We start from the raw sequence: 20,932 nt of genomic DNA on the forward strand, positions 1-20,932 counted from the left end.
ACCCACAAACACTCCCCAAACTTCAAAGCTCTCTGTGTGGCTCTCATCACTACAGTAGCTGAGCACTTTGGAGCCTCATTTACACAGCTTAGAGATTTTTTGAAGAACCTGTCAGCCTCTGGACATCTAAGTTAAATGTGGGAGCTGTGCATATGTTTATACTTCATCCATAAATCATTTACCAAAAAAAACCCCAACAAAACCAAACCAGAACAAAACCAACCAACCAAAACCAGTCAAAAACCCCCAAACCTCAAACCACCATAAATATTTATGTGCACAAACATACAAAGCAGACATGATGCTGAGAGAGGTAGTTTAGGGGTGGATTTTCTAGGGTTAATGGTTTCACTTGGTCTGAAAGGTCTTTTCCAACCCAAAATATATTATTTTTCAACCCAAATGATTCTCTTTTTCTAAATAATCCTCCCTTCTGGACCACAGAACTTGTTAGACTGTCTGTATAGTTTCTTAACAGGTAAGAACTTTTCCATATCCTCATATGGGAAATGGAATAGATTTCAGAAATGTGGCTTTTTACATTCTGAGGACCAGTGGCAGCAATACAAATTGTGCAACAACACACAACACTGTCAGCTTTATTTTGGGAACTACAAGCAAGCACTGCTGGACTGCCTGGTATGTCATTTGAGGCAATGGGAAAGTAAACCAACATCATCACCTCTATTTAAATAGTGTTATAGCAGCATCTGAAAATAGGAAGCCCTGGGAAGATTGCTTGTGTCTAGCTCCAGCTTTGATCATGCAAACGCTGATGCTCCTCCAGGTTAACTTTATGCCTTGGAGCAGTAACTGGGTTGTGTGGATGTGATGAAAGCACATAGCTAAGTGCCCCAGAGGCAGCTGCAGGAGCAGGCTGACGCCAAGAGAGTGAAAAGCACACCTTAAAATGAATAGCTTTCCCAAGGATCATTACACATGGAAATGCTTGTTGATGTGACCTGCTGGGGAAGGCAGAAGGGAAACTGTGAGAATCGCTGCCATGCCATTACTGTGGGGGGATATTTAGAGATGCAACAAGGCCAAATCTTCTGTTTCCAAGAAACAGAATAGGGCAATGTACAGAAATAACTAACCCCTGAGCACTCAGTGCCTCACCTTTGCAGTCCTTGATGGAAAGCAAGTAATCAGATATGCTTGTCTGTCAGGAAACTTTCATCTACTAAAAGAATGATTGATTGATTGAAATTGACTACTAAAAATTCAGAACAGTCAGCCAAGCACAATCTACAGCCTGGGCAGCAAGGCAAAGCACTCATGACTCATTTTTTTGGTGGCTGAAGCATCTGTGATTAAGTCACCTTGTCAGAGAAAATTCCATACATGTATTTGAGCTATAAGCAGGGATTTAACTTGCAGACTACACCTTCTATGGTGTTAATTTTGAAGATTCCTATAAGACTGTGTGAGAAGGGCAATGTAGGGATGCATGGACTGAGCTGAATATCTAAGTGAACTCATCTAGTTCATCTAGTGCAGTCACTGGAGATCTAAGGGAGGATTCAGATGGCTGTATGTAGACACCTAGTACCACTAGTGCCTTGAGATATCCCTCCAGACAGCATCAGCTACTCCAGAGGGCACAAGTCTCTTGGAGATTGTGTCATACCTGTCAGCCCTGTAGGTCTTCATTACTGTGGGAACTGATTAGTTGAATTATGTGCTTTGGTTAACATTAGTAGTTAACTTGATCAGCATAAGTAGCTAGACTGTTGAAGCCTTAGGCCACAAGCTGTAACCCTGACATTGATGAACTCAGACTGATCTCTTTCTTAGTCACAAGAATGACCCTGAGTAGTTTTGTCTAACTCTGATATATTGTAACTAAGGTAAGGTAATGAGATTGCATAAGCAATAGTAATACAGATTGTGTGCTTAGCAATACGAATTAGAGTGACTGTTATGATTAGAGGAAAAGGAACAATGATTCATGGAAATGAAGTGAAAGTCCATTCCACCTGGACTCAGCAAAAGAAGATGGAGATCCAGGTGCAGGTGGAACCAAGATTGTGAGACTGTGTTAAGGAAGTCGTCATCTATGCTAAAACTCCAGTCACTGGAGAGAACAAGTAACCGTTAACTATTTGCTTGGATAAAAGACACACTTGTCACATCAACAGCTGAGGCAACCAAGTGTGGGGCTTTAGAAAGCACAAGGAAATAACTGAGGGGTCCTTCTCCAGACATACCCAGCTCAAACTGCCCCTGCTCCTGCTCCATTCTATTAAATTATTTATTTTTATGAGATTAGATGGCTGAGATTCTGCTTTGGGAAACCCAGGGTGTGGACTGTGCTTCTTCTAAGGTAGAATTCTAGAATTGTCAGGGCTGGAAGGGACCACAAGTATCATCCAGTTCCAACCCCCCTGCCATGGGCAGGGACACCTCACACTAGATCAGGTAGCTCAGAACCCCATCCAGCCTGGCCTTAAAAACTTTCAGGGATGGGGCTCCTACCACCTCCCTGAAGTTACTCTAAGTATTTTGATGGACACTCATGTGAGGGCGACTAAATCCCATTCCAGTGGCAATAACTGGAACTCACATTTACATATAAATACAAATATTCAGGTGTGCAATCTGTGAATCCATGTGACACCCCCCCCCCCCAATAACAGTGCAATGGCTCCTAAGCACTTCTAATTTCCACTAATTAGCTTTTGCTCTGAAACTTCAGGCTCAGTCCCACATGCCTGCTTCACAGAGGCAACCTGCCATTTCAACCAATTATTCTTACATATGAAAGCAGAGCAGTAAGTAATTAAAATTCTTCCTCAGGTCCATAAATAAACACATGCATTCCCATCAAGCTCAAAAGCTGCACCTCAGCAATTACAAAGGTCTTATCCAGGTATTTTTTCAGGAAACAAGGCCCAAAAGAGAGAGCGAGTTACATTCTTCCACCTCTGAAAAAGCATGGCATGGTGTAAATCACTTCAGACTGAAATTACAATGTCACTGACTCTGCAGTTAAGTGCAATTACACACACATGAAATTCTCAAAAGCATTTTATGCCATCTGTTTGGGATACTAAGTGTGAACATATTTAGGAGGTGAATTTAGTAATTATAGGGGGAGGAAATTAACATATTGGACTAATTAACAGCATCTCTTTGGAAAAGAGGGAAGATAACCAATTACAAAACTTTAATGTTTACTGTTCTCCCAGCTATAAATAAAGATTGTTCAATATGGATCTCTTTCAGGGGGTTGCTGATTTTATGCCTTTCTAAAAGATGTTCTCTGCACTGTGTCAAAGAACCTGAGTCAGAGAAGAGACTCAAACCTCAGACTCCGTGATCCAGTTCTATACAGCCATGCTGCTGACAAGAGCACACCAATGTTTCAGTGTGTCAGATCCTTAGTAATATGAGAGTTCAAAATGAAGGATGCACACAGCTCATCTAATTTTGGACATCCACAAATTAGAGTAGACTTTGTTACAGGAGGTCGTAATCCTTGGATCCTTTTAATTAAAAAGCATTTGCATTTTTGCTCCATTTTAGGTCCTAGTTAGGATGAAATCACACTTTGGACATTAATTCTCTAAACTAGAATCTTCCTGACTATGAAGACCAGATCCCTCTATTACAGCTCTCCATTTTGAATGAGAAAAGACAGAGCTGAAGAGCCCAGATATTTCTGAAGATCTGTCAGTTGTCATGGAACACAAAAGGGTTATGTAGTAGTTAGAAGCACCATGCTGATGATCCACCACATTGACAAAAGTGCATTTAATAATAGAATCATAGAATCAAGAAGGTTGGAAGAGACCTCAAAGATCATCGAGTCCAACCTGTCACCCTAAACCTCATGACTATCTAAACCATGGCACCAAGTGCCACGTCCAATCCCCTCTTGAACACCTCCAGGGATGGGGACTCCACCACCTCCCTTGGCTGCACATTCCAATGGGCAACCACTCTGTGAAGAACTTTCTCCCTACCTCCAGCCTAAACCTCCCCTGGCGCAGCTTGAGACTGTGTCCTCTTGTTCTGGTGCTGGTTGCCTGGGAGAAGAGACCAACCCCCTCCTGGCTACAACCTCCCTTCAGGTAGTTGTAGACAGCAATGAGGTCACCCCTGAGCATTCTCTTCTCCAGGCTAAACAGTCCCAGCTCCCTCAGCCTCTCCTCATAGGGCTGTGCTCAAGGCCTCTCCCCAGCCTCGTTGCCCTTCTCTGGACATGCTCCAGCAATTCAACATCTTTCCTAAACTGAGGGGCCCAGAACTGGACACAGGACTCAAGGTGTGGCCTAACCAGTGCTGTGTACAGGGGTACAATGACCTCCCTGCTCCTGCTGGCCACACTATGCCTGATGCAGGCCAGGATGCCATTGGCTCTCTTGGCTACCTGGGCACACTGCTGGCTCAACCAGTACCCCCAGGTCCCTTTCCACCTGGCTGCTCTCCAGCCACTCTGACCCCAGCCTGTAGCTCTGCATGGGGTTGTTGTGGCCAAAGTGCAGCACCTGACACTTGGATTTGTTGAATGCCATCATGTTGGACTCTGCCCATCTGTCCAGCCTGTCAAGGTCCCTCTGCAGAGCCCTTCTACCTTCTAACAGATCAACACCTGCTCCCAGCTTGGTGTCATCTGCAAATTTACTGATGATGGACTCAATCCCCTCATCCAGATCATCAATAAAGATATTGAACAGGATGGGGCCCAGCATTGATCCCTGGGGGGCACCACTAGTGACAGGCTGCCAGCTGGATGTGGCACCATTCACCACCACTCTCTGGGCTCGGCCCTCCAGCCAGTTCCTAACCCAGCACAGAGTGCTGCTGTCCAAGCCACAGGCTGACAGCTTGGCCAGGAGTTTGCTGTGGGGGACAGTGTCAAAGGCCTTGCTGAAGTCCAGGTAGACTACATCCACAGCCTTTCCCACGTCCACCAGGCGGGTCACCTGATCATAGAAGGAGATCAGGTTGGTCAGGCAGGACCTGCCCTTCCTAAATCCATGTTGGCTGGGCCTGATTCCTTGGCTATCCTTCAGGTATGCAGTGATTGCCCCCAAGACAATCTGCTCCATGATTTTCCCTGGCACTGAGGTCAGGCTGACAGGCCTGGAGTTCCCAGGTTCTTCTGCTCGTCCCTTCTTGTGGATGGCTGTCACATTGGCCAGTTTCCAGTCTTCTGGGACCTCTCCAGTGAGCCAGGACTGGTGGAAAATGATGGACAGAGGCTTGGCCAGCTCATCTGCCAGCTCTTTCAGCACCCTAGGATGAATCCCATCAGGTCCCATGGACTTGTGAATATCCAAGTGACTCAACAAGTCTCGAACTAATTCCACATGGATTTCAGGAGTACAACACTGCTCCTTGACCCCATCAACCAGTTCAGGAGGCCAGTTATCCTGAAGTCCTCCTGCCTTACTGTTGAAAATGGAGGCAAAGAAGGTATTTAGAATCTCAGCCTTCTCCTCATCCTTAGTCACAATGTTACCCTCCACGTCCAATAAAGAGTGGAGGCTCCTCTTGCCCCTCTTTTTAGCATTAATATATTTATAAAAATGGTTTTTGTTGTCCTTCACGGAAGCAGCCAGTTTAATTTCTAACTGTGCTTTTGCCTCTCTAATTTTTCTTCTACATGATCTAACAACATCCTTAAACATATCACTAGTTGCCTCCCCCCCTTTCCAAAGGCGATAAACCCTCTTTTTTTCCCTTAAATCCTTCAGGAGCTCCTTGCTCATCCAGGCCGGTCATCTTCCCCACCGGCTCGTCTTACGGCATGTGGGAACTGCCAGTTCCTGTGCCTTTAGGAGCTCCTGTTTGAAGTAGGTCCAACCATCCTGGACCCCTTTGTTCTTAAGGGCTGTTACCCAGGGAACTTTCTGAATAAGTTGCCTGAACAACCTGAAGTTTGCCCTCCGAAAGTCCAAAGTGAGGGTTCTGTTACTGCTCCTCCCTATTTCCCTGCATATTGAAAACTCCACTATCTCATGGTCACTGCACCCTAGACAGCCTCCAACCATCACATCTCCCACCAGCCCTTCTCTATTTGAGAACAGCAGATCAAGCAGAGCCTTGTCCCTGGTAGGTTCACCTAAGAGCTGCATCAGGAAGTTGTCATCCATGCACTCTAGGAACCTTCTGGACTGTCTCCTCTCTGCTGAATTAAGTTCCCAGCAGATGTCTGGTAGGTTAAAGTCCCCCACAAGGACAAGGTCTGATGATCTTGAGACAGCTTCCAGCTGCTTATAGAATATCTCATCGGCCTCCTCGTCCTGGTTGGGTGGTCTATAACAGGCTCCAACCAGGATGTCAGTTTTGTGCGGCCTCCCTCTGATTTTAACCCATAAGCATTCAATCCTTTCATCTGCAACCTCGAGTTCAAAGGATTCCCTAATATACAGGGCCACCCCTCCTCCTCTTCTCCCTTGCCTGTCTCTCCTAAAGAGCTTATAACCCCCCAGTGCAGTACGCCAATTGTGAGAATCGTCCCACCACGTTTCTGTAATGGCAACTACATCATAGTCTTCCTGGTGAACCAAGAGTTCCAGTTCCTCTTGTTTGTTGCCCATACTGCGTGCATTGGTGTACATGCACTTCAGCTGGGCTGCTGATTTCACCAGTTTGTGTGGTCCTCCCTCCTTTCCAGGGAGACTGGTTTCCTCACCCACCCCCTTCAGACCTAGTTTAAAGCCCTCCCAATGAGTCCTGCCAACCCCAGTGCCAGCACCCTCTTACCCTTTCTAGATAAATTCAACCCAACTTTGTCCAGCAGGTCAGGTGCAGTAAGAGTTGCCCCGTGATCAAAGAAGCCAAAATTCCGCTGCTGGCACCATCTCCTAAGCCAACTGTTGATGGTGTGGGTTTTCCTGTTCCTCTCAGTGTACACCACAGCTGCTGAGGCAACTGAGCAGAACACCACTTGAGCTCCTGCCCCGTCAATTGATTTCCCAAGGGCCTTAATTTCCTTTTTAATCTTCCTGGTGCTGCTCTTTTCAATTTCTTCACTTCCAGCCTGGATTACCAGCAATGGGTAATAGAGGGCTGGATTAGTTTAGGTAACCTTTGGGTGATGTCCTTCACCCAGGCCCCAGGTAGGCAGCACACCTCCCTATGGGATGGGTCGGGACGACATATGGGTCCCTCTGTTCCCCTCAAGAGAGAGTCTCCAATAACTATAGCCTTTCTCTTTTTCTTTGTAGCACTGTCCTTAAGGTTTGGGGGGGCTGCTTCGTCTTTGGTATCTCCTTGATCTGTTCCTCTACAATACTCTCATCCACATTGCCCTCAGCCTGCAGAGTCTCATAGTTATTGCTCAAGGGCAACGGGGGAGGGGAAGAGGGTCGGGGTGTATTCCCTTTGCTTCCCCTGACAGGGACCTGTATCCACCCTCCACTGCTCCCCTCAACTGGAGAGGGTTTCAAAGCCTGTTCCCACATATCCAACTCCCTTTCACATTCTCGTATGGTCCTGAGCCTTGCTACTTCTGCTTTCAGCTCAGCCACTTCATCCTTCAGCTCAGCTACCAAATTTATGAGAAAATTCACCTGGTCACACCTGACACAGGTGTCTCCTTCACCCTTCACACCAAGTGCCAGGCTCGAACACTCACTGCAGCCAGAAGCCTGAACACCAGCATGCTTGTAGAGAGACTCAGTCTGGGAACCTACTGCATGTTTAACACCCTTTGTCCGAGTTGTTACCATGGTAGGTACCTGCAGACAAGAGATCTTAAGATCGGAGATTTTATTGAGAGTTTTTTTGTTTGGTTGGTTGGTTGGTTGGTTTTTTTGTTTTTGTTGTTTTGTGGTTTTTTTTTCCTTTCCCCTCTGCCCTGTCAGCTGACCTGGCACGTGCAAGCAGGCAAGAAGCCTATAGCTCACCAGCCAAAACGGCGTCGGGCGCTCAGCCCCGCCGGGTTTTAAACATTCCCGCGGCTGACGTCACAATCCCGAGCAGGCACGCGAGAGGACGACCGCTGGTTGTCGCTCTCTGCCAGGGTCCTTCTGCCCCGCAAACCCCGGAAAGAAACGAAAAGAGAGAGATCCCAAAGCAGGCACAGCGGACCCGATGTCGATCCCGATCAGCTCACCAGCCAAAATGGTGTCGCGCGCTCAGCCCCGCCCCCACTGAGCAAAAAAGTGACCTTCTGTCCCTAGTACATCCCAAAATTCACTCATGCTGATGCCAGAGTCTGCCCTTATGTCCAACTGATGAGAAGATGAAGCAGCTTAGGGTTTCCCTATCTGTACAAGCCCATGCTCACAGCAGGTGCACAGACATTTAGTCATGCTGCAAAAGGGTCACAAGCATTACAGAATCATAGGGCCACAGAATGTTTTGGGTTGGAAGGAACCTTTAAAGGTCATCTAGTCCAACCCCTCTGCAGTAAGCAGGGACATTCCCAACTACAACTACCTGAAGGGAGGTTGTAGCCAAGTGGGGGTTGGTCTCTTCTCCCAGGCAACCAGCACCAGAACAAGAGGACACAGTCTCAAGCTGTGCCAGGGGAGGTTTAGGCTGGAGGTGAGGAGAAAGTTCTTCACAGAGAGAGTTGTTAGCTGTTGGAACGTGCTGCCCAGGGAGGTGGTGGAGTCACCATCCCTGGAGGTGTTCAAGAGGGGATTGGACGTGGCACTTGGTGCCATGGTTTAGTAGTCATGAGGTCTTGGGTGACAGGTTGGACTTTGATGATCCTTGAGGTCTTTTCCAACCTGGTTGATTCTGTGATAGATCAGGTTATGCAGAGCCCCATCAAGCCTGACCTTAATGGGAAGGTATGTTCTAGAGAAGTTGCATGGTGGATTATCTCTATATAACAATCAGGTTCCATTCATGTCAGAGTGCTTTACCTTTCTGTTCAGCGATATCTTACAATGATAGTGCAACTAAAGAAAGGCTTCTCTGACTTCTCTCTTCCCTTCTCACATTAAAACACTACTACAGCAGCTGCATTCAGCCTGAAAAGTTTCTTTGTGTTTGTGCAACATGTGTATAGGCCAGAAAATTATTTTTTTTGTCAACAACTGAGAAGTAAATCGTTTGCCAACTTCTAAAATAGCCTGGTGTGGAATTTGGGTTTTTTGCTATAGAAGCTCTGGACAAGAGAAAAATACTTTGTGAATTAATGGCAAGTTTTACATCAATATTTACAAAAATATTGAAAAGGGAAAAGAACACCTGAAAGAAAGGTTCAAAATTATGGAAGGTTTTACAGAACCTCATCTAGTTTTCTCCTGTTTCCAGCTACAGAATGGAACAGATGGAATAGATTAAAATTTATACAAGCAAGTATGGCACAGGAGGCAGAGTTGCTCCCTGGAACACAATGGCAGAAGTGACAGAGCTCAGGCTCCATTCATAATACAGGTCAACACACCCATTTAAATGCAAATTAAGAGGCACTTAAGGCAACACAACTTTCAGACTCTGATCAGCTTATCTAGATCAGCTTATTGGCCTTAAGGAGTTGACACATTCAGATCTGATATATTATACAGAAAGATTTATTTCATTTTTTTAACTTAAGCTTCATTTCTTTTGTCATTACTTAGGCCCTGGACGACAATACCTACATTATTACAACACACTTTAAACTCCTCCCTCCACGAAGATTTATCAGGAGGAAAGAAACAAATTTACTTTTCCCTGCAGTAGCATCACTCATTGAAGCACACACACCCAGCCATATCACAGAGGAGTGGCTTTGTGTGCTTCTCCCATTTCCGAAGCAAAGCTGGATCCAGTTTTGCATATCTTACAGTACCATTTTTGTGCTGGTGCATTTTAGCCAGGGATCAAGCACAAGAATTGTTGCTTTCAAAACTGGACTGTGGAAAGTGAAGGCACCATATTGCCCCCACTGCTTCCTGCTGTTCACCCTTAGCCTTCTGGAGAGTATGTGACATTCTCTTTACTCCCCTGCCAGTGCTCCTAAGTGTCCCTGCCATGCCTCTCTGTCAGAAAAGCCTCCTGTCCTTATCTAAAAAGTTTTGGAGACTTGATGATGGGATCAGGACACAGAAATGATCATGGTTTGCAGTGAAAGGTATATATCAGGTTCTGATTTGAAGAGCTGATGTTTCTCATAGTAAATAATCCATTGAAATGGTTCATCCCCAGCTTACATGAGCTGTCAGTCTGGTCAGAGCACCCCAGTTTCTACAGAGAATGCCACCCAAGGGTTGGATTTTACTAGCACACCCACCTGCCTTCTCCTCCCCAGCCTAGATATCCCATGCTGCACTCAGAAAAATGCAGACAGCCTTTGGGAACACATCTGTACCTGTCTGGATACAGACACTTTAACTGTCCTAACCTTCAGCTCTACTCTCAGTCAGTGGGTAGAGTCAGTGTAGCAGATTCAGCTATGACAAAGGGCTGTTATTATCAGTTCACCTGAAGCTCTTCCCAAGCCTGCAGAATTCACCGTTTTCTTTTCACGTCACGCTGCTGTACACTGCTGCCAATGAAAAGCCCAGGCAGGAGGCACTATGTTTATCTCAGCAGGAAAAGATCTTCCTAGAGCAAGGACATTTTGAAAACAGATCCTACAGTAACAAGAAGCCAGCAAGACACGGAGAAATAAATACCTGTGACATTGGTGCGGGCTGACAAAGCTTCACAGTACTTTTCCAGCAGAACAGACAAGGGCAGGTTCACAGAAGATTCACAGTGGAGAACTATCTGGAAAAACAGACAGAAGCAAAGTGAAACAAGCAATAAAGCAGCAGCACAGAATAGATTTTCTCATTCATGAGTACAATAGTCCAGAGCACTTTCACAGCAGTTCCCATTCATACTTGGTCCCCTTGTGACAGTGAAGATTTACAGTTGTACTTGCCTAGCTCCTTGACATCAAGTGACATTCCTCTGACTAAATGGAGGGATCTACAAATGAATCCTCTGTTCTGGACCTCCTCTTGTTGAAGCTAGTCAATAGCATTAATGAAGCTCAGGACACAATTTCTTTCACCTAAAAGTATATGCCTAATAAGATGAATCATGCTCCACTGAAGATCCCGTGTGGGATTTTCTCCAGCTAACTTTAAATGGTTGCTTGGCTGCTAAAGGTCCTTGCACATTGAAGACAGAAAGCAATGGACAAATGGCAATTCAGAAGGCTTGAAGAAAGAGCTTCCATTGATTGTATAGGAAAAGTGGACATTCCTGTGAAATGATCCATGGCTCTTTTTTGCTAGGAAAAAGGGATGAGTTTCTGGCCCCCAGAATTCAGAACACTGAGCCCTCCACTGAGGGCACGTGCTAGTGGGAAAGAGCAGGAATATCAACATGGGTGCTTCCAGTAAGCTGGAAGTTTAGCACAGTGTATCCCCAATTAAATGCTAGGAAATGTATATTTAGAGTTGAATCCAAGGAATATGTTGTCATTTGCACACTCAGAAATGAAATTACTGAAGTATCAACTGCAGACAGAGAAGCCCTCAGAACTGTACATACCAACATACAGCTGGGTTGAGATACTGCTTGGAGCAAGAGAAGCTGTTGACAAACCCTCTAAAAAAGGCAGAACTAAAGGTGGTGAGAAAATTCAGGAGCAAATCAATGACAGAAACTCCAATTTTCAAACTATGAACAAAACCTTCCTGCCTGTTTCTGAGGGGATATAAGGCTGTGCTAACAACAAAATATTTTTGCTTTTCTATTTACCCAGAATGACTCTAATGTAATACAGGCAGCTCTTACTCAGGGAGATGACTATAGTTCTTGAATGTTGTCATTACATTTCAGTGCTGTAAGGTGTGTTAAGGGATTGAAGAACCATTTCTATGTCACTGGATTCCTTGTCACATGGTAAGAAGTGGAGTACATGATCACGGCAATAGAATTCATCAGTAACGCTGGTCTCTAAAGAACAACTCTTCTTTGTGCACCCCCATTTTGATCTATTTCTCACTTTGCAGTTATTTTACAAAATAGGAAGCCTTGAAATACAAACAAAAATCTTTCTCAAACTTTGTTCTTTTCAAATAAAACACCGTGAAGCTTCTGCTTCTCCTCCCGGCAGACTCAAGTTCCTGCTTTCCATAGCAGAGCCTTCCAGGATACTGACCATGCATGGGCAGCTCAGGAAGACAGAGAAAGGCAGTGGCTCTGTTCTGCAGCCAGGGCAGATGTGGTCTTACAAGGCACAAAACTCACTCTGTAGTGGTCATGTCTCATGTCAGACCCAGTCGTGTGAGTTTGGACATAGCAGACGCATTTCTTCCCTTCTGTCCTTCCCCACTGCTACCTCACAGGCCAAAGCACTGTCTCACTTCAAAGAAGAAACTCAAGCCATCCCCATGTACTGTAAATACACTGCATGTTCAGCTGTCCACTTCATGAGATGATGGGAAAGAACAGACAGACAGAGGTCAGGTTTAGCACAGCATGTGTAGAACTAGAAAGGTTAAATGTCACATTTGCTTTAGGGTCAGCTTAGGTTCATTTGGCTCCTGGGAAAAGTGTCTTCCACATATTATGTTACTTTTGCTTTCATTTTCTCTCCACTGCCCACAGTGAACAGCTTTCTTGTATTTGCCTTGCAACACAAACACATTCATTGGAGAAATACTCCTGGCTTACAGCTAACCTTACTAAGTCAAGCTCTCCAAATGTATGGCTTCTGCCACAATACCCTGTGTTCCCCTGAATGTTTGGGAAGGACTGCCTCAGAGCAGCAGCCTAATTAAATGAAAAACCTGATAGTTTATGCCCCTAGAAGCTCATTTTAGGGCAATACATGCATCTGACTTCACTGTGAAAACATAAATAATGAAAGAGCTCAATGCAGCAAAACCAAAGCAAATCCCACACTTCCCTGACAAAGCTCATACTCTGTTCCAATACAGCTAAGGAGCTGCCAGGGCAGGTGGGCACCTGGCAAGGTTTACAGGCATTCCTGCCATCACCAGCATAAAACAGCAGAAAACAGGTGTTTTGGGAAAAACATCAGGTATTCAGGGGAAGGCACTCACAACAAATGCAACATTCATCTGAGCAACTCTTTCTCCCTAACAAGAGATGGCAATACATGGGATAGAAGGAGGAGAGCCAGAACACTTGCTGACTACTAATCACCTGAAGGAACACGTACAAACAGGAGAGTGAAGAATGTTAATTAAGGTCAAAACCAGAGAAAAGCCTGGGGGAAGAGGGAAGGGTAATCTCTTCTGTGGTCAGGGTGGATTTACATTCACTGTAGTGTGGTTACTTCGTAGCCAAGATGTATGCAACAGAGATACTTATTAAAGGACAGTGCTAAGAGGGCCAGCACGGTGGGAATACTTTGCTTGCTGAAGAACCAAAAAGGTCAGTCCTCTGCTTCGAGATAACTTTGGCCTTTCTGAGCTCAGTAACAACCTTGCTAGTGCAGCAGCATTTGGCAGTATATAATCATTTGGCTGTATACAATCATTTGGCTCTGCTTCACCAGAAAAATAATTTCCATAAGTGACAGAAGGTCTAAATACAAATTTTCACAGAATCTGCAACCTGAAACCTGAGCCAGCTAAGGTTACAGTAAAAGGAAAGTCTCTTAGGACAGTTCAAGAAAAAGCATCTCCTTTTCAAGTCAACCTTAACCTCTTTCAACTTCCTGCCATTACTTGTCTCCAAGTTAATCCAAGAGGCTAGATAAAACAGTGCTACTAGCTAGTGAAGCCCAAATGATCCAGGAGACATTGTTCTATGATCTTGGAGACCAGCACATGCTCTGCAGCTCTTCCAGGAAGTCTGGAGAAAGAGAATCTAAGTCTACATGGAATGGGAAGTAGGGCCTCAGTTCAATAAAGCAACTAAACACATGCTCTGTTTAAGCATGAAATTAACTTCATCTTTATTCAGAATTAAAAAAAAAAAACAAAAAAACAAAAACTCAAGCATCTGCTACATTGAGCCAATCACTTCAGATGTCTTTGAAACTGAAGGGGAATTACAGAGGAGTCAGACTCCTCTGAGAAGCTGACAGCAAAACAACATTCACACACTGCAGCAAGGGAAAATTTCACAGGACATCACAACAATGACTAGGCATGAGAAAAGAGGTTCAGAGGCGTGGAAAGAGGTTCAGAGATGTGAAATCTCCACCTTTGCAGATTTTTACAGCTGAACTGGATGAGGGCCCTGAGCAACATGATCTGGTTTTGCAGCAGCTCCCCCTGATTTGAGAAAATCTTGTTAGGTGCTGTGAGACATCAGTTTTATCATCCACAGGGATAACCCTGGCCTTCCCCTCTGTGTTGAGAAAGTCAATGAAGGAGCAGATTCGTGCCTGGATGTCCTTGCCTCCAAAATGAGGAAACAACAGGAGCATAGCACTGCTTTATGTATCCCTGCGGAGTGGAACTGAGAAAGCAGAAAGGTTAATCCTTGGGCACACTACAAAGTAAGCTATTGGTGCTGGCTCATGGACCATCTCTCTGCTTGTGCTGGCATGAGCCTCCTGAAACCCAAGCTATGTCTGGGCTGTGGGAGTCTGCTACTGCCACTCAAAGGGAATCGATACTTCAGGCCATGCACTGAGATGCCAGCTAGCAGAGCCTGTCTGGCAGCCCTGCAGGCAACCTGTTCAGACTCATCAGCACACTTCCTTGTATTCACTCTCACCTTCTTTCCTCCTTCCTCTCCTCTGGAGAAGCCACCCCTGCTAGCGGACAGCACTCCCAAAACTAATGCAGAACACAGCTAACAGCACTCAGAAAGCCTCCCATGTCCCAGGAACTGGGGTAACAGCAAGAGATCACCCTACAGCTCTCAGAGGCAAGTGGCTCCTTTCCAGTTCTATGACACTTTAGCTGCTATTACCAGGACAAGTTAGCATTGCAGTGAGGACAGCTAATGTATTTTAAACTCCATCTGCATTGCTCACTACTTACTTTCCAGGCACACACAACCCAGAGTGGAGAGTTATTCAGCCCGGATTATACAGACGTTTGCAGAGCTTTAATTAATTTCACTTGCAGCTCTGCTGAAGCCCTTTTCAGCTTTTGAAACACTAACTGGATTTCCTTTCTTTTTTAGTGAAAACAAGCCACGTTTCTGTATAAACACATGCCATTTAATTGATCATTACCAGAGGACATCTCCAAGTTCTCCACCCAGTTAGCTCCACAATAGAGCTGCTAATCTGGGGAACAAGCAGCATGTTCCCAGCACTTGACTCCCAATGTGGGCTCACTTGCACAGCAATGAGGTAGTCGTGAGCCAGAGGTCAGGACAGGATGTCAAAACTCATCTCTGTGAACTGGCTTTCTCTGAACACCACTGTCCCTGTCACAGTACTTGCTACACAGCACAACCTTTGTCAAGGAGCTGGCAGGACTTCTGCTTGTGAGACACAACTCAAATGATCCCAGATCCAGGGAATGGCTCAGTATTTATGAAAGCACAACATGCTGTATGTCAAAGAGGTATCTGCAGGATATGTGTCTTCTCTTCTAATAAGGGCCAGAGCAAAATTTACCTGACTTTTCAGAGAAAAAAAGCATAAACCACATAAAACTCTTTACCCAACACTCACTAGCTCAAATCAAGTAACAGCTACTTTCAAAGCTATTGAGATTTAAAAAAAAAAAAAATCAGTAAACGAAAGTAATTCTCTACAAAGAAATAGTTTGATAAAGGAAAGCAGCAGGAAGTGTTCAGTTGTTGAGGCTGGTACAATTAGAAAGATAAGGGAGAAAAGACAATGTTTATGCAGTGCTATGATACAACTCAGCATGTATCCACAGGAGGCAAGGAGGTGCCATGAGGCTCGCTGGACAGCTCCAGGTTGACATCCAAGAATTAATGTTTGCACTTCGAGGCAGAACAGACTGGGATTGCCTTTGGGATTGAAACTGGTGTGGTTTAAAAGAAAGAAGCATATATACATGATCAAGAATTGGTCTCCCTGTTTCAGTTTATAGACAGAGTGGAAAAGTAAATTCCTGCAGAAATCTCATTTACTGGGTAACATCTTAATCTAAAGTAAATGAGCCTTTCCCCAAAGCCTCCCTCTCATTTTTGCAGTGCTGTAAACCTGAAAGTGACATAAGCTAAAAAGGACCAGATTCAGCAGTGTGTGTAACCTGGTTTTATCACCCACATTTCCTCATCTGCTCCTCCTCCCCTAAAAATAAAATCTGCAGAGCTGCTAAAAAAAAAAAATCTGGAGAAGAACAAATGTTTGTTCAAATATTTTAAAAATATTTCATTTACTAATACATTGAGCAAAATGAATATAAAAAGAGAACAGAAACACACTTCCTTAAAAAGTCAGTATTATCATCCACTGCCCTGTTTTTCTCATTGTGGTTCTTGCAGATCATCACATCACCAGCAGGATCCCACAGTAATCTCTAACACAGAGGAAGCTGATCGCTGGACTCAAAGCAATCAAGACTTAGTTTGCCTGAGATGAAAATGCCTCCCTCTGGCACTTGTTGAGAGTGGCACTGAGCAAGGGGAGTATCACATGCTTCATCTAAGCTAATAAATCAAAGAGTGCAAAGGTCTGTTTTAAGTACTTCATCATTCATACTGTTAAATTTTTAGAATGATTCCTGGCCACATTTTTGCCCGAGGCAATCCAACAGTATCTGAAACAGTTCCCGGGAATGATCTGGAGTTAGGCTGCACCATGGCCCATTCTCAGTGTGGGCAGTTGGTACACCATCTACCCATTACAGAAGGAGCTTAATAGCATGGCCACAAGTCATTCTCTGGCATTTGGCCTGAAGAACTGTCCTGGCAATCATAATTTATAAGTAGATATAACCTGTGAGGCTGAAACTAAACAACTTTGCACCTGAAAGCACAGTGAGCAGAGTCTTCTTCCACCAGCTTCAGCAGAGGCACACGAGAAGCAGGGCAGGCACAACTGCACTCTGGATTGAAATACGAAGGTCACAGAGTTTAGAGGACTTCATTATTTCTCCTTTACTCTTGGCAAATAATATGTAAGCAGATGCCTTATATGAACAAAAGCTACAGGCTGCTTTCTTTCTAGCTAAGGGCAGCTATGAATACCACTGAAATGTTTCATGGCAAAACTACCAGCCAGCCAACATCAGTCCTTCCTCCCTGCATACAGCTGCCTCCTTCAAAACATCCAATAATTACCACAAGATGGCTACAGATTTAAACCCTGCCAGAGATTTGCACCAGAAAGGCTTCCCATGATGAGAAGTTTATGCTGAATTAATTGACAGTAGGGCTGAATTTTGGCAGTCTCTGGCCAGAAATATTATTTAATTTGTCACCACTGCCTGCTTTGGTTGATTTAACAGCTTCAAGAGAGCATATGAACTATACAGTTTTTGATAAATAACTGCCCTTTCCTCCTCCAAATTAGGTGAACTCAGCAAAGACTCTCTATCAAGATGTCAAGAGATTCGTTTGTCTTTGTTTTATGGTTTATTTGTATTTCATATTCAAGCAACTGCATTTTCCAGTGTATCGTATGTACAGAAACCCTCTAAGAACATAAATCTCACAGCCTGCTGTGCAAGTCTTCAGCCTTTCCCTGACTGGCCCTGTGAAATCTGACAGGTCATTTGCACCAGCATTTTCATATGGTGGATCTAATTCCATACTAGAAAGTTGCCTCATTCCAGAAGCGTTGCAAGCCTGCGGTTCCCATAAGCCACAATTGCTCAGCTGCTGTGAAAACTTCAGCTTCCCTAATTGCACAAGCAGCTCTGCCTTTTCTCAAATGCAGAAATGTGAATAGAGCCATTACCTTCGACTCATCTTTCAAGTTAAACAGGAACTTAAGAGCTTTGGATTGAAGCCAAAGTTTTAAAACATTGCTCTTAAGCTTCTTGGTCCAAAGTTTCATCCAGCTGTAAAGCAGAGGTAAAGACTTACCAACAACATCCATGGATGAGAATGCATCCCAAAAGAACAGTAAAAGCTCTGCTTTTGCTGCAGCTGGAGCAACATGAGCTGATCTATCCATGGGGCTGAACATTATCTTCCAATACATTATTATCACATACTGCACTGGCATACACACGAGACTATCAGACACAAGTATGTTACATCCAAACAAGCTGCTCTGGATATGCCTGTTTGTTCAAGTTCACATTTCTCTCAGATTAAACATACTTTATGGAAACTTGACATTTTGATTCTTAATGTGCACTACTTTTTCTTTCTTTCAATGCTGCTGTTTTGTTTTTAAAGCAGCAACATAACTATCAAAATTCACAGAAACAATCCAAATGCAAAGTTACAGGAGAACAGGAAAACCATCCACAGATTACCATCTGCAGGGGAAGCACACATTTTTTGATTCATTGAAAAAGAATTGGTCTGGCAGCTCTCACTACCTGGGTACTTCTGATAACCTCACTGGTGAGAAGAATCCCTCTCTAAACATTAAACTGAAATATCAATACAGGAAAACATAGCCTGGAAGAAGGACTAAGAAACAAAGATTAAGCAGAACTGGTTTGTGATTGAAAACACCAAGCACGTAGATCCATATCACTCTGATCCCATGTGTACTGGTCTCTGAGGAGGGGGGGGGAGGGGGGGGGGGAAGAAAAAAGAGACATTGGTGGAGCTGGGGAAATGTTCTCTGTCTTCTAAGAAAATTACTGTAAAGCTTTTAAGATTAAATTGTTTCTTGTCTTTGGAGCCTGTTGCTTTTCCTGATCTGGCTTCCCTCTGTCCCTCCTTGTAAATTAGATAGAGAGGGGGGGAAATAAAATAAATACAGAACATAAGGAAATAGAACAGATTTTATTTCTTTATCTAAGGAAATGTTAAAGAAGGATCAACTCCACAACAGACCACATGGATTGCTGCCCCTTTTTAATGCTGTAGGAACAGCCTTTACAAATTCTGTGCAAGATCAATACACCTTCTGCTTAATCTCCCACATTTGTTCTGCAAGTATGATTTACCACACTTAAAACTATCCTTAAAACAAACAAGTCGCCAAAGAAGTCAGGCTGGTTTAGGAGCGTGGGCTGGCAATTCTGTTTTAAGTGCACTCTGACACAGGCTAATCCTATCTCCACCTCATCCCAGCATCACCTGGGGTAAGCTTGGGGTGAAGAAGGACCACAGGAAAAGTTTCACACTTTCTCTCAAGAGAAACTCGGACCAAACCTTTGGATGGATGCACGGGCTGAGCCCTGCCCTTTGCCACCACTGTCTGCTGATCCCCGTGCTGAAACTGACCAACGTTGAGCTCATGCCGCAAGGAGAAGCAGCAGGGCGAGAGGCTGGGGACAACGGGCACCATCAGGGCCACCCACTGCCCTGCTGAACTGGACAGTGGCAGGAAAACTTGCCTCTGGGGCAGTGAGTTGTGACTCCAGCTGGATGCCTGTGCAGGACCTTTTCTGGCAAGGAAAGGGGACAGGGATGCGTCAATTCCACGGAGAAGGGGTCATCAAGAAGGGCCGTGCTTCAGCCCAGGGGTTCTAAAGAGACCGAGGTGAGCGGCCAGGCGGAGAGCATGTTTTAGTGCCTGGGGACAGGAAGGACCTGTGAGGGTACAGGGTCTCTCAGAGCCCGGGAGCGGGCGGAATCTGTGAAGGAGCGAGTAACGGTCCCTGGACGGAGACTCGGTGCTGGGGGCCGGACTGAAGCTGGAGGGTAATGGTCTCCGGACAGAGCGTCTCAGAGCCTGGGGCACAGCATCTGTGAGGCAGCGAGTAACAGCCGCCGGCACGAAGCTCTCCACACCCGCAGGCGGGCGGGACCAGTGAGGGCAGAGGTCCCTTACAGACCGAGCTGGCTCCCCGCGGTCGTGAGGCGTCCCCCGCCCTCCCTCCTTGCGCCCTCTCCACCCCTTCCCCGACCTCGGCACTTACGGGCAAGAGCAGGAGCACGGCGGCCGCCGACGCCGGGAGGCTGCGCTGCGGCGCCCGCCCCGCCATGGGGCCGGCGGGGCTGGGGCTGGGGCTGGGGCTGCAGGGGGGCTCCCTGGGGCTGGCGTTTTCCGCTCAGCCGGAACCTCCGCGCTGCCCCGGTGCTGGCATCCCCCCGCTCCTGCTGCTGCCCTTGACCCCTGCCCGCCGCCCAGGAGCCAGCCCCAGCGCCGCCGGCGCGTCCCAGGGCAAACCCCCGCGAGGGAGGGAAGGAGGGAGCCGGGCGGGGGAGCCAATCCCGCCCTCCGCCCAGGATGCCTCGGGGATGGAGGCGGCTGGGGGAGCTTCGGGGCAGCGCGACCCTCAAAGCCTCCGGCAGCAACGGGAACTTGCCCCCTACACTAAATGCAAGAAAGATTTCTCGCCCTCCACCAAGCTCTGAGGGCAATAGGAACTTCACTGCCCACAATATTCCAAGCAATGGTGTAACCCCCTCCCCAAACACCAAGTGCAATGAAATCATAGAATCGTTTTGCTTAGAAGAGACCTTTAAGATCGTCAAGTCTGACCTTTAACCCAGCACTGCCAGGTCACCACTAAACCAGGTCCCTGAACATTATGTCTACACAGCTTTTAAATCCCTCCAGGGACTGTGACTCCCCTGCTGCCCTGGGCAGCCTGTTCCAGGTCTTGTCAACGCTTTCAGTGAAGAAATTTTTCCTAATGTCCAACCTAAACATCCCCTGCCAAAACCTGAGGGCACTTGCTCTTCTTTGCTTGTCACCATAGAGAAGAGACTGACTGACCCCTACCTCATTCCAATCTCCTTTTAGGGAGTTGTAGAAAGCAGTAAGGTCTCCCCTCGGCCTCCTTTTCTCCAGGCTAAACAACCCCAGTTCTCTCAGCTGCTCCTCATAAGACTTGAGCTCTAGACCCTTCACCAGCTTCGTTGCCTGTCTTTGTGCATGATCCAGCATCTCAACATCCTTCTTGCAATTGAGGGGCCAAATGGAGATCCCTTTCGCTAAGTTCTGAGTGCAATGGGGACACCTTCCACACAAGCTTCCAGAAATACCAGGGATCCTCCTCTACCCACCATGTATTAGGTCTCCACTGGCTCAAAATTTCAAGGGACAAGAGGC

The 20,932-nt window shown here is 45.8% G+C and overlaps 1 protein-coding gene across 1 annotated transcript in view; it reads right to left on the reverse strand.

The window, feature by feature from the left end:
- CRHR2 (corticotropin releasing hormone receptor 2) overlaps positions 1-19,859 on the reverse strand; it is a 146,978-nt gene extending 127,119 nt beyond the window's left edge. Inside the window, exons 1-2 of the mRNA XM_054390035.1 lie at positions 19,794-19,859; positions 10,572-10,665 (exon numbers count right to left, since the gene is read on the reverse strand). Coding sequence (XP_054246010.1) covers positions 10,572-10,665; positions 19,794-19,859 — 160 coding nt within the window. The remainder of the gene's footprint in view (positions 1-10,571; positions 10,666-19,793) is intronic.
- Between the last annotated feature and the right edge of the window lie 1,073 nt (positions 19,860-20,932).

This window comes from Indicator indicator, chromosome 20, assembly GCF_027791375.1.
Source record: "Indicator indicator isolate 239-I01 chromosome 20, UM_Iind_1.1, whole genome shotgun sequence".
Classification (NCBI taxonomy): Eukaryota; Metazoa; Chordata; class Aves; order Piciformes; family Indicatoridae; genus Indicator; species Indicator indicator.